At 35.3% G+C, this 14,181-nt stretch overlaps 1 protein-coding gene across 4 annotated transcripts in view; it reads right to left on the bottom strand.

The window, feature by feature from the left end:
* CCDC171 (coiled-coil domain containing 171) overlaps window positions 1-14,181 on the bottom strand; it is a 158,592-nt gene that overhangs the window by 80,521 nt on the left and 63,890 nt on the right. For all 4 annotated transcript variants that reach the window (XM_075527213.1, XM_075527216.1, XM_075527215.1 and 1 more), the window contains exons 15-19: window positions 13,112-13,300; window positions 7,017-7,521; window positions 6,153-6,269; window positions 1,032-1,258; window positions 50-232 (exon numbers count right to left, since the gene is read on the bottom strand). In XM_075527213.1, coding sequence (XP_075383328.1) covers window positions 50-232; window positions 1,032-1,258; window positions 6,153-6,269; window positions 7,017-7,521; window positions 13,112-13,300 — 1,221 coding nt within the window. The remainder of the gene's footprint in view (window positions 1-49; window positions 233-1,031; window positions 1,259-6,152; window positions 6,270-7,016; window positions 7,522-13,111; window positions 13,301-14,181) is intronic.

The raw sequence follows: 14,181 nt of genomic DNA, 5'->3' as shown, positions 1-14,181 counted from the left end.
AAAACGAGGATCTCTCATAAGCAGTCTTCTCTAAATCAAATATACTTACAGATTGCTTAAACATATTTAATTTCTCTTGCAGGCTCTGGGCTTTGTCAGCTTCTTTTTTCATCTCACTGAAACTCCATTTGAATTCTGCAAGTTTTAGGCGCAGTGAGTGGCGTTCCACCTCTGCTGTATGAAGCCTTTGTGTAAATTCAAATATTTGCTTCTGCAAGGATGCTACACTTTTCTGTTAGGAAATAGAAACAAATTCATGTGCTATAAAATGTGATATTTTAGCAATAAAATCAATCACATTTAATATCCAAGCAAATTAAGACAAAGCTGTCATTTTGTCCTCCATCTCTAAAAGACACACCTGAATGCAAAAATGTGAATCTGTTTCACCTACTGTTGAGAGTTACTGAAAATGCTGTTTTCAAGGAAGTACCTGTTTTCACATAAGGCCCACAAGACAGATTACGTGAGAAAGAGTTTATCCTTTCATTTCGGTTAAAGGGAAGAAGGTTATCTTTTCTGAAAGATGGAACAGTAAGCATGAGAAAAAAGGGAAAAAAAAAGAAAAAAAGAAAAAAAGAAAAAAGAAAAAAAGAAAAAAGGAAAAAAGAAAAAAGGAAAAAAGAAAAAAGGAAAAAAGAAAAATAAAATAAAAAAAGAAAAAAAGGAAAAAAAAAAGAAAAAAGAAAAATAAAAAGAAAATAAAAAAAGAAAAAAAAAGAACCTTAACATTTAGTTAAAGCCAAAAGCAAGTTTGTTCTTATAAAGCAAATACAATTTAGATAGAATTTAAAAAATCTTTTTCTTGGATACATCAAATATCTTAAAATTCTTTGACAATAAAAGATCTATTCATGTGCTAATGCTTTTAGGTGTTGCAAATCAATTTCTGATTCTTTATATAGTTGACTTCAATGTAATGGACTCATAAACAATCCGAAAAAAAATTAACAGTACTATCAAGAGAGATTCACTAACACTTATGCTGTGAACCTACTGTTTACATGAAGTAGCACTATAAATATACATACCATAATGGGTAGTCTGTCACAGAATCCAGCTTCCAGGGCCTGGGTATTTATTTTATGCAGTCCATGAGCCAGCCTCTGTACCAAGGAGTCTTTCTCCAGATAAGTAATGCTCCTGATGCTGTCTAGTGGAACAGACTCCATTATTACATTCAGCTTGTCCATAAGTTTTGAAAAGGAGTTCCTGGCTGCACTTACAAGTAAGTGTCCAGAAAGCCAGGGCTTTGGATCTTTAAGAAACAACAACAAAAAAGAAACATCAAGTAGGTTATTAGTTTGGGGTTTTTTTCAGTGGAAAAAAGCAACAACAGCAAATAGCATCTTTAAAATACTCAGTATGAAATTTCCATTAACGAGTGGAAGATTGAGCTCACAGGGATATTTCAGAGAAACTTTGGGACAAATTCTGTATCTAGCACTGAACACTCTACTCCAATCAATCTTTGGATGGAAGGGTAGAACAGGATTCTAAAGAATAGGATGTGTTTGGCAAAGAATAATTTTCCAGTTGGTTTTTATGTTCTCCTCCAATACTGTATTTTATTAAGTCTTTCTTGGGTGTTCTAATTTTGTAATTCAGAAAACATGTAAGACAGATGCAAGCAAATGCAAGCCAGGTCAAGTATGTCAGATGTGATAGCACATGGTAAATCACTTTATCGCAATATTTACAATGCAAATTTCTGAGGGTTTCCTGACTCCTGTTCCCTCCCCTCTATAGATGTCTAAATCATTTGCTGTTCAAAATTAGTGAGGCTTGGTACCTTAATGCCATACTATTTATATTCTGAGACAAGAGAATATAATTTACCTTATTCCAAGGCAATTAAAATTTTACAGCTACAATTACTTATTTCCCCATAGGATTTTGGTAATCATCCTTCTCATATAATGGACTTAAGGCCCCAGCACACCCAACATGTCCTGCTTACTGCTAGATTCGTCAGGTCTGTAATTAATAATTGTGTTTAATGTTGATAAATAAAATTGTCAGTGCTCCTTCCACTAATTGGTATTCCAGATAACAGTTAATAGGTTTATTTATGCCTTAATAAAAGTCTTGTAATTTAGTTTTCCCTCTGCTAGGCAGGTCTTAATCTGTCATTACTTGTCTTATGATACTATCAGTGTAAGATGACAAGCATGGAAGAGCTTATTTACATTCAGTAGTACAGAAGATCTCCTGTTGCTGCAGTGAATTAAAATATTTACTTAAGACTATAAACAGAAAAAAACCCATAGCTTTTTTAAGTTAAATAATTTCTCTTTCTACATTGCGAGAATAAAATCAAAGGTTTGAAGCAAACAAAACATGATTACTGATATTTTTAGATTACAACTCTCATCATAAAGAATTTACCATTTACACATGAGATTAAATTATCTGTAAGCAAACAAACAAACAAAAAGCACATGATAAAGTCAAATATTCTTTTTTCAGAGCCATTCTCCTGCTTGGTTTCAAAATACCACCATTCCAATGATTCCAGTGCTTAACTGGAGTACCTTTTTGGAGTACATGCTCTCCATAACCCCAGCTAGTAGTAAATCTGTCTTTGTTCACATCTAAGACAGTGCTTCTTCTATTCATCTTTAAAGCTAAAAATTTTATCCAGCATTTTTATCTTGCACTTCAACTAACAAAACATCCTTTGAAAGAAAAAAAAAAAAATTATTCTTATACCCAGAAGAAACTGCTATTGTAATGCTCTGTGTACTTTGGCCAAGGTTCCTCTCTTTTCCTTGTGTTCATTTTCTATTACTGATCACATAAAAGATAAGCCACCTTTATCATTTTAACTCTTATCACAGATTATCCTGTCCTACCTGTCTTTCAGTTTCAAAGACCATTTCTTTTCTCCAGTCATGCTGCATTCACTAGTTCGAATGTTTAGTTAAATTAACGTAAAATTAAAACTAGAACATTTGTACTGCCTTCCATGTAAGATGACACCAAAACCATCTAAAAAACTCCCCTTTACCATGATTTTTGGTAAATACCAAACAAGGATACTGTCAATGAGCTACCATTCCTTCATTTTTCCTAGTGTTTCCTCCTGGTATCTCATTTTACACAAGATTGTTTGCCTGCCAGAAAATACAGTATTTCTCCGTATGTGCAGTACCTAGGATGGCAGCCCGTTTCCCTATGTCTAGAACTCCCGGTTTAACTGTATTAAAAATAAATTAATAAAAATAGTTCAGGCAATTGTGTTGTAGCATTTTGAAACAATCATTCCACTTCATAACCAGGATTCCTGTTATTTAGTACAGTTCAGGATCCACAACTTAAGGCACTTTCTTGGGATGGGTAATAAAAAAGGAAATCATCACCTCTATTTTTTTTTTATGAAGAGCAGTTTGGAGTAAATACACAGAAATATGTTGATGCAAGTTACTGACCACTTTGAAAGACAAAATAAGAATATAATGCAATTCCATAAGAAACTGTATCTATAATCACTGGGAAGAGAATATACCATTTAAGTATATACATTTTTAGTATCTGCTCACGAAGGATCAAGGAATTACAATAAAAGCATTAAATGATATACATTGTGATGGGTATAAGAAATTATTAACACAAATACAAGTATATCACAAAGAGCAATCAATTCTTACATTAAACTAATGAAGAAAAAGACAATGAAAAGTGACAAATCTTACTTCACTGGCAGACGAAGAAAGAATTCTGGTTTACTCTGTTTTGGTGAAATAGAACAGTCAGCAGGACGAACTTAGTAGTACTACACAAAACAAAAATTTTCATGCTAAGCTTCAAGATCTTTGTGTATGTAACAGTTGATTATATTTGTATTCAAAAAACTTGACCTTTACTTTCTCTGGTTTATCGCAGTACAGAGTCTGTTCAAAAAAACCTACAAAATTACCTTACAAAAACCCAAATCAAATCAAAACAAAAACCCCCAACACTTCAATGAACTTGTATTCAGATTGAAGCTAAGAGATCATTCCAAGACATGCTGGAATGAGAACCAAACTAACGAACAGTGTGAAGGGAAATGATCATGAATATCAAACCAAAACTACTTTTTTAAAAGTTAAAAGATCACAAAATGTGCCTCAAATCACCAGAGTGCACAAGCCCAAAAGTTCCAGTGCTATCTGCGTGATCTGGATATGGTTTCTTTCAATTGCCTCAAATGGTTCCTCAGAACCTAGCCATCTTTAAAAGTCATTTTTAAGACACCGAACCATTCCGTATTGTAGATCCACATAGCACCTTCTTGTGCCTACTCTCTCCTGTGATGTGCAGTGTAATCTGGAACTGCTGTTATTTCAATACCTGAAGAGAGCAGATGCCTCCTCAGGCTGCCTATTTACATTAAAAAAAAATTCAAAATCATTTAAGTCAGTTTGAAGGTTTAAATCCTATTTGAAATATGACTTACAGAACATAAAATAATTTCCTAAGTATGCAAGCTTTCTTTCAAATATATTCCTTCAGAGCCTTATCACTTCAGTACTTCTGGAAATTTCATGTCCAACCTTAAATTATTACTATTTTCTGAACCAAAGGTTCTTGGGAGACTTTTGATCTCGTGAGCGACAGAATTCGAAGTAATATATGGGAATTTAGATCTTGAGGTTCTGTGAAAGTGACTTAAAATAGAGATAAGCTATGAAAGAATCACCAGACTGACTGTGACCATAACATTCTCAGCATGGCTTTTCCTAATTCTCAAAATCAAAACTGTGTTGAGTGCAGAGATATCAAGTAAATAGAGTCCACCAGAATTCTCATGTACTTCAATACTGGCCAAATATCAGGAGGTTTAGGGTATTCTAACTAGTCACTCCAGCACATAGATGCCGCTGTAAAGTTTCTCTTGATTCCTTTTTAATTTGCTGTTATTACTCAACACACTATGCATAGGAATACTTGCAGTATAAACCCTGAAAATATTCTGAAACACAATTCAAACTTTGTTTTGTAAGGATGTAAATTCAAGTTACTGAAAACAGGATGATCAAAGAAGAGAGCACCTGAAAGTGAATCAAAGCACTTGTGATTCAATGGCTGACTTCTAGTACCAGTTCACTGTTCAGGCTTCTAGGAAATGTATCACCTTCTCTCTGTCCTGCTATTTCCTTTTATTCATATAAATTATCTTTCCTTTAATATCCTTTATTCCGTGACAGAACTGTGGGACTTTGAAACTACTGGGTACCAAATAACTAAGGATGACAGCAATGCAGAGGAACCAAGTGAGATCTTGTATCAGTCCTCACTGCAAAGAAATTAAGGAAGATAGTTAACAGCTGGGAATCAAGAGGTGGTATTTCCAGGGATTTGCACTAAAATTTTCCACAGGCATAGCAGAATTCTATACGAGGAGAGACTGAGAAAATTAGGGAATCTAGTCACAAATCTAATCAAGCATAAACTTAGAGAGGGAACACGGTAGGGAAAATAAGGACTGCTATACATTGTGTAAATTGAGAGCATTTTATTTCTCTCAAAAACCACAAGGTAGCGAGTAAACCAAATGAAAATAGTATCCATCAAATTCAATTGTTTTCCAGATGCCAGCAATTTGGAAATTCTAGATTCATATCATATAAAAAACAGTAGGAAATTACTTCCTTTCAGTCAGCAGCGGTAATGTCCCAGGTTGAATATGTGCCAGTTTTAGGGCTTGCACTTAAGAAATACACAGATCAAATAGACAGAAATGACGCAGATTTTCTCTATGGAAAAAAATTAGGTTGAGCTTCAGTGAAATACTTTTCGAGTATTAGAACAGTGGAACAAGATAACTAGGAAGCCTGTAAATACTACTTCATTGGAAGCTTTTAAGAACAGGTTAGCCAAATATCTATTGGCATGGTGTAGATGGGTTTTTTCTATTTCACAACAAAGCAGGCAAAACTGTTTATATGCTTTCTAAAAGCAATCGCCAGCCTTCTGTTTCCATGACTCTATATACCGAAATGATGACGTACCATATCACCAATTAAAGAAAATTACTCTGTTCCAACAATGCAGCAGCTCTCGAGAGGTTTGATCCAGAATAGTTTAGATAAAATCCTAAAAATGGAAATTATGTAACCACCCTGATTATTTTATGTTCTACTACAAGAATATACTTTTAAAATTACCTGTTTTGTTCACAACATCCTGTAATTCAGTGAGAGAGCTGATTACTGCAGCAAGGAGGTTAGAACTAGTAAACCAGCTGAGTGCTTCAACACAGTGAATTTGTTCCTCTTTGCGACCTGTGAAACAGAATTGTAGCTACCAATAAAACTGAGTAACTTAGATAAGGCACACTACAATCTTCAGCTGTTTCAGAAATTGACCAAACCTAAGTATATAAGCCACAAACTAATTCTTCTTTCAGGACCATTTAGCCTGTATTAAATATGCTTCCAGAACTACTAAAACAGAAAAGTAGATGGATCTCCTAGTTTGGGAAACATTTTTGGTATCATTTATCCTTGTAGGGGGAAGCATGAGCTGGTAACAGAAAGGTAACAGAAAGACTACATAATCTCTAAAGAAAAATTTAGAAATCCTATCCTAATATTTTACCTGAATCAGAAAGCACCTTTTTGCATTTTTAGTAGGAAATAAATATTAAAAGTTATTAATAAGAGAAGACGAAATATCTTTTCAAAAAATATGTTGGTGGTCAACCATTTAGGAACATTACAAGATATTTACAACAGAGAAGATGCAGTAGCACCTATTTCTGAAATCCGTAACACAAATGTCAAGGATATCAAACAGTATGAGTTCACATGTGTAGCTGTAACTTTTCTTTCAATGCTTAACAGACTAAGCATTTCCTTTTAGGGGAAATTACATTTGTCAAGAAATCCAGCAATCATGAATCCACAAATTACATTTGTCAAAATGTCACCAAATTTGTATTTACACTCTATTAATAATATTACTATTTGTTATTCACTAACCATGTAATTTGACACAACACTTATCAAAGAAGAAAACAATTAGCTTACTTGACAGATTACGCTTGCCTTTGGAGTCTCCTATACAAACTAGAATTCCAATGCCTTCTTTGAAGCCATTTACCCAAGAGAAGAGTGAACTAGAAGACTGGGCTAAAACTTTAAGTCTGTTAGCTGCCAAAACTGCAATCACACCTCTTCGGAATACACGAATCAGGCTTTTGAATTTTCTTTTCTTCAGTTTTGCTTCATCTTGATTGTTTTCCTCTGCATCAGAGAGAGCATGAACTAGGGTTCTAATCTCCTGGTTCACTAATTCATAAATGTTGACCTGATCCTGGAGAAGGTCTCTTTGGGAAGACATAGCACACAATCGGCCATAGAGGGGATACAGGGCACCTGCCAATAGCGCACAGGCTGCCAGGAGAGATGAATGCTCCTTCTGAATCTGCGTTAACGTATTTTTCACAGAAACATTTTCAAGGGCCAATTTCTCCCTTTTTTTTTCAAGGACATAAATTTTTTCCTTGTTTTTCTCTGCTGTTTCTTGGTATTCCTGTGATAAGGAGAAAAAACAAACAAAACCAGAAGAAATATTCACTAGAAGATATTTTTTAAAGTAACAAAATCATTTTTACCTAGACAAAAGCTAAAAGAATTTTTTTTTCAGATTCAAATAACACATTAAAGGAACAAAAATTATTAGTAATGACTGTCAAAGTATCTCTCCTAGCAAACAGTTACAGAACCAGATATATGAAAACAAATCAATAGTACAAGGAAAATTTGCACAATCTTCAACTACAAATAGACTCCAGATTTCTCACACTAGTACTGCAATAGCCCACAGAAGGTCCAGCAGTACCTGGCTGTCCACAACACAGTTTTATGAGTCGTCTTAACAATAAGCAATTACATGCTCCAATTTCAGAAAGAACATTGCTCTTCAAAGCAGAAAAGAAAGTTAGTGTAAGAGAGAGGGGAAAAAAGAAGGAAAACTCTGGAAGACAAACCTAGACAGATTGGCAGCAGCTGGGAAAGGGGAAGTAAAGGTGATCTCTTAATTACTTTGTAATCAACCCCCTACTTATATATTCACAGATTAATTAGTTCTCATACAGAACTGAGTTTTCAAAAGAACAGTGTAATACAGATATTTTTATTTTGACTAGTGCCATTACAGATTTTTTTCAACTCGCAAAACATTTTTTCATTTCCTCTATATACTCTGAAATAGGGAAAGAGGGAGATTTAAAACAGTAAACTGGTGTAGCAAAATGAAGACACTAACAAGCCAGGGAATGCCAGGACTAAGGTTAGACCGTGCAGACTGGTTGCTTTTCAGAACATGTAGTTCTTGTACAGGAATCAAGAGACTATGCTGGGACCTCAGAGACTTAGACTGGCTTCTTGATGCATGAGAGTCCTCTGTGATTGGAACAACCACTTGAGGCTACATTTAAACAGGATCCAGTGATACAATAAATTTTAGGCACTGTTCACAAAGAACCCACAAGCTCAAGTTAAATGCTTAATACACAGACACAAAAAGGTAAACGTGAACGGAATAACAAGTCCATATGATGAAGAAGAGAGGACTATGCTATGCTTCAACTACCTCTCTTAGAGCTACAAGCAAATTTGTTAAAAATGGGGTGAGGTTATTCCTGTTAGCAGTGGCCAAAAGAGAAGTAAAATGGTGTCATCCAGCCACATTCCCGTGTGTTCTGTTTGGTACAGGTCCCAGGCAAGTGGTGAGGTGGGCACCCTAGTTTCTTCTCCCTCCTCCATCCTGCAAGCATAACGGGGGAAAAAAAAAAAATACATAGCTATCCCTAGAATGGAAATAAAAGATTCCATGCTTCTAGAGATGTACCCTCATCAGTTCAGAATGTCTTTGACCAAATAAATTTTTTTTTTTTTTTTTGGAGGAGGAAGAATTTGTAGTGTTATTAAAATACCTTCAGTGATACAAAAATAGAGTAGGTAACTAAAAGATTTAATTACAAAATGCAATTTACAGGGCTCATATGTCACTTTACTACTGTAAACTTAAGTATGAACATGTACAATACTTTCAGTGCTACTGCATTATTTACAGTGTTTGATTTTTATAGAAAAACCCTGATAGCATGACTGGAAGGAACTGAAAAGGTAAGCTGAATTTAGAAAACAACTTATGGTTTCTGGCCATCACAGGTGAAAGGCCAATATCTGAGTAAACAAAGTGTGATCCCTACAGGGCTGTTGGGCAGCAATACTAACATTCAATGCTCTGGCTAATTAAAGCTTACTTTTTAAAAAAGCTTAGTGTTTTTATGCTTATGGTTACACGGTAATATGCAAAAGTGAACAAGACAGTCTCTCACTACAGAAATGTAAAAGTTTTGTAAGACAATACACCTTCTTGTTTTTACCAGCTAGTAATTGCTTTTGTCTTAGCCCACACTGTTTCTAGTGTTTTCTTCAAAGCTTAAAAGCACAGTTTTTGAAAGGGACATAGAATTCTCTTCCTAAACATTGGCAAGCCAGCTTCCTTCGGTGTTTGAGCTTTGAGGGACACCTCATTGAGTTGCAGAGCTTGGTGGATTCCAAGAATGCTTAATGAAAAATCAGATGCTACTAGCAACACTATTTTATCCTACTTCTTACTGTGTCCTTATCCTTTATTCTGGCATGAAAACAGAACTAGAAACTAGAAATACAATGACACTATGACTTCAAAAGGTTTTCCTGTATTTCAGCTGTTTTATTTTTCTAAATATATACATCTATACCTCTAAATAAACAACATCAACACCACTGTCCTCCATTTCTTTCCTGTGTTTTAAGGACATGGGCCAGACATGTCCATCACAGAGTCCCGGTGGGTCAGGAACAGTACAGTTACACGTACTTCTCCTCCTTTTGCAGTGATTGCACTTACTTTTGATACAATTGCAAGATACTACAGCCTTTAGCTAATTCAACTGTCTTGCTACAAAAGGAAGGCTTCCAAACAACAACAAAAAAAAAGCCAATAAAAGACATTTTTTCCTCCCTAGAGGACATTTTCCCTTTCCTATTTAGCAAACCTTTTATTTTTCTGTAGAAATTAACATTTTTAAAGTACTTACAGGATTTTTCTCTTACAACATGTTTTTGCATATCAGAACAAAACCCTTCTATTTTAAGTGGTTGCCACAAAAAATGGGGACAGATTAATAAATGTCTGCATAGCAAACAAACAACAACTGATAGTTAAAATTCAGAGGACATTTCCTATGAGACTGTGCACAGTCTGAATAAATAATTTGTGTGAGGCTAAGGAACAGGAATAGTAACATTTTCAAAATGGCCCACTATCAAATCAAGAGGACTGCACTCCTGCTACAAAAGGCAAGAAAAAAGGATATGCATTTTAAGCTCCATTGACTCTCCAAACATGGAGACCACGGACAAACAAGAGCGGTATCTATAGAGTGCCCTGTTTATTGCTGATCTGTGATAAGGGCACTCTGGGAATTTCTGCCCTACAGAAAAACAGTGAAACTGCTTTCTGATTACACCATCCATCTGACCTACAGTAACAGCTGTGAAGTAGTACCTATTAACATCCATAGATCCTATCTTGGAGTCAGGGACCCTGAACAGTACTGGCTGGGGACAGAAGCAGTGGCAGGTGTCACTGCTACTAAAACCTCCAGATTTTGCAACGTTACATTTTAATCATAAGGAGACCATTCTGAAAAGCCTCAACTCTCTACTGCAGTTCTAAGAAACCAAAACAATAATTTCCAAGATACATTACTCATATTGCTGTGCAGTTAGAGCTCTCAGTTAAATCCTGAGAGTCTGAATTGACAGTCTTCACTTTGCCTTCGCACATGTACCAACAATTGGAAAAACTAAAGAAGTCTCAATCCAGGAGTTCTGAGGAGAAAATGTCTAGAAGAAGGCATGGAATACTGGTTGAAGACAGTTACAAACAAAAGGATGCATCCTCTGACGAACCATTAGCTTGGTGCGGGACAGCAAAAATCACTCACCTTCCCTTTCCAGAAAGGAACTAACACCTACAAGGAATTAGTTCATTAAACTGCTTGTAATTAACACTCAGATCTTTGGATGGAAAAGACAGCTAATAGCTACAGTTTCCTTGTAGTGCTAGAATCAATGTCCTAGAGCAATGAGACCCACAGTTCTACAATGAAATACAGAATACTGGCAAATTATATTCCACTTACACTGATTATATGTTTCCTATAAAATTTAATGAATAAAGCCTGCTAAAATAACTAAATTTAAATATTGCATTCTGTGCCTTTATGTAAACACTGGCACTCAGTAATATATAAAAGACCCTTTGAAGACATTCCCTAACTTGTGGCACATTCTTCCTTGTTTCCTATGGAAATAAGGCTACAACATTAGTCTGTCTGCACACCTCTGATCCAACAGAGCAGTGATCTTGCAGATAATATGGCTAACAGGCTCAAAATGCATTATGTAAAAGACAGTCAAAGCTTATGAAAAACAAGCAATCAGAATTAGGATAGTCCTAACAGCAGACATCCATGGACCCTATGGATCCCAGAAAAGGAAAAGCTTAATCTGGTATTGGCAGGTCCAAAGTCAGCCACAAATCAGAAATCCAGAAGAAATTAGACTGTCTTCTTCCCAGATTGACACTGAATGGTAAGGAAGGCAAACTGGAACATGGGAGGGAAAAAAGATGAGACAAAGTTTTGTTGAATCATCTAAGTGTATACAGACATTGCGCTGCCTAGATTACAACACGACCAGCTTGTACTCCAACACTACATAACCTGTGTTAGAAAACATGCCCAGATGTTTCTAAGGGAAACCATTTCCCTTTTAGAAACCCAGTAGTCCTGTACAGCAAGTTGACCGACAAAATCTTTTCCAGAAGACAAGCCTAATGCATGCTCCACAAAAGACAGCCATGTTTTCAGTCCATGCTCTGCTTGCTGTCTACACAATGCAGCTGAGAAGACTGACAGACTTAGCGCCATCCTGAAGAATGGTGCAGTACTGCAGAGCACCAATCCTCCACAATACGCTAGAGTTCTGAAAGAGATGACTCAGACCCTTCTTTTGTGCAACATTCATAGGACGTAGCAACCTAAACTGCGTAACTCCCCTCTTTCTTTAGGAAGGAGAAGTCATTTTTAAAATTAAAATTAAGCTTCCTCATTTCATCATTCTTTTTGTTGGCAATGATTTCATAAGATGAAACTACAGGAAATTGGGGGAACTTAATAGAAGTCTGGATGCCATTTATCCCACTCATAGGGATGTTTTTAGCCTTGCCAATATCCTATGTGAAATGTAAACATCAAGCAAAAAATATATACAAGATTTTAACTCATTTCCAAGAAATTACCGTAAATTGCTCTGTCTAAAGAATACTTCATAAATACATTCTTTGGAGTGCAAAGACTTCCAAGCCCAAAATCTGAGTCAAATATAGCATTCTTCTGATGAAGTAAGTTTCAGATGGCAGTCACAAATAACAAGGTCTATCTTATTTTCTATATTTCACAACACTTTTAACTGAAACACGTGTAAAGGAATGTGACCTGAAAGACAATGGATTGTGGCTGTAGAACAACAGTGAAAATTTTAGATTGCAAATAATTTTTCTAACAATCAGTGACAACAGTTTTACACTTTTGAACCATTGCTCACTGTAGTATCTGTATAATGAAGTCCTTTAATACTGTTGAAATCTACCACTGTAACTGCTAATTAGTTCTTAGAATGCATACACCTAAATTTATCCCCAGATGACACGACATTACTGTTACTCTACAGAGTCTTTGCAAAGCATGACACTGAAAAAGTAACTGCTGCCCTATATAATTCTTAAAATAAGCAATTTCAATCTTACAGCTTTAACATTCTCAAAAAAAATCACTAGCAACTGCTAGACCAAATTAAGCAATTCATTTCTGGAATGTTTTAACACAGTCATTTATTCCTTATTATAAATGAAGTTAATACTACCACAGCGTTGGGTTTTTTTATTTTAAAGATACACTAAAATTCCCAAACAACCTTAAATTGGTTAGGAGCTTAAACTACTGAAATAATCCATTAAATATTTATAAGGAAAAAAAAATCAGAAGTTCACACCACCATACCTGTGCCCTTTCATGAACTTCCACAAGGAGACCTGAGTACTGCTGTTCCAGGTATTTTTTTTGTTTCTGCCAACAGCTTTCCTGTGCTTTCATCTGTTCAGCCATTTTGTTAAAAGCATCTTCCTGGCTCTGCTGAAGCTCCTTCATAGTATCAGACTTGTTCTTACAAACAAATTCTAGGTGAGATATCTGTGTGACACGCATTTAAAAAGAAATTCTTTTACCTCTCAAATCACCTTTTTACTTTAATTGTACATATTAATTTAAGCGCAGACTATTCCAACATAAAATCTAAATTGTAATTTCTTCAACATATTTATTAAAACTAAGTAAAAGCCTTTCACGACAGATTACTTACTTGAAGCTTGCAACAAAAGTGAGACATATTTTGGAATAATGAATTTTCCTTGGTTTCACTTTTGCTATCCTTATACAACCTTGCAGGTATCTGCTGACTTCTTTGTTGCAAACCTGAACTGGACACTTCCCATATTTTTTTGAAACAAGTGCATTAAATCTTGTGCTGCTAAATGAGTAATCTGAGTATACCAGTGCTTTAGCAGTTTGCAAGGATTGCAAGTAATAATGAAAAAATAGCCCTTCATTTTATTTTTATTTTATTGGAAAGCCAAGGCATTCCATATATTATTAAGTATTAAAATAATTTCAGGAAATTTTAGCATACAGAATGTTTTCTCACAAGTTGCTCATTAGTTTATGATGTGTTTTCAACAAGCATGAAGGGATTCACTCTGTGGTTTAACTTTGCAGCTCCCATGCAAACTAAATGGACTAATGAATCAAGCTAACAATGACCTCTAAATACACATGCCTACTCTTTGTTACTAGAGAATATCAGCAGGATGCCTTCCAAAATAGATCACACAAAACTGCAGAAAAATTTTGTTCTCAGAAAGCAGGTACAACACAGGTAACAACACTGCCCCAAATCCCTGAAAAGCTCGTAAGTACATGAAGAGCCCTAGAGACCTCACAATCAATCTCAATAACCATACTAAATTAAAAAGAAAGAAACAGTAAGACACAACCCCCCCAAACACTGCCAACAA

This window comes from Mycteria americana, chromosome Z (genome assembly GCF_035582795.1).
Source record: "Mycteria americana isolate JAX WOST 10 ecotype Jacksonville Zoo and Gardens chromosome Z, USCA_MyAme_1.0, whole genome shotgun sequence".
Lineage (NCBI taxonomy): Eukaryota > Metazoa > Chordata > Aves > Ciconiiformes > Ciconiidae > Mycteria > Mycteria americana.
Note: the sequence above shows the minus strand (reverse complement) of the source record. Positions and strands in the feature narration are given on the sequence as shown.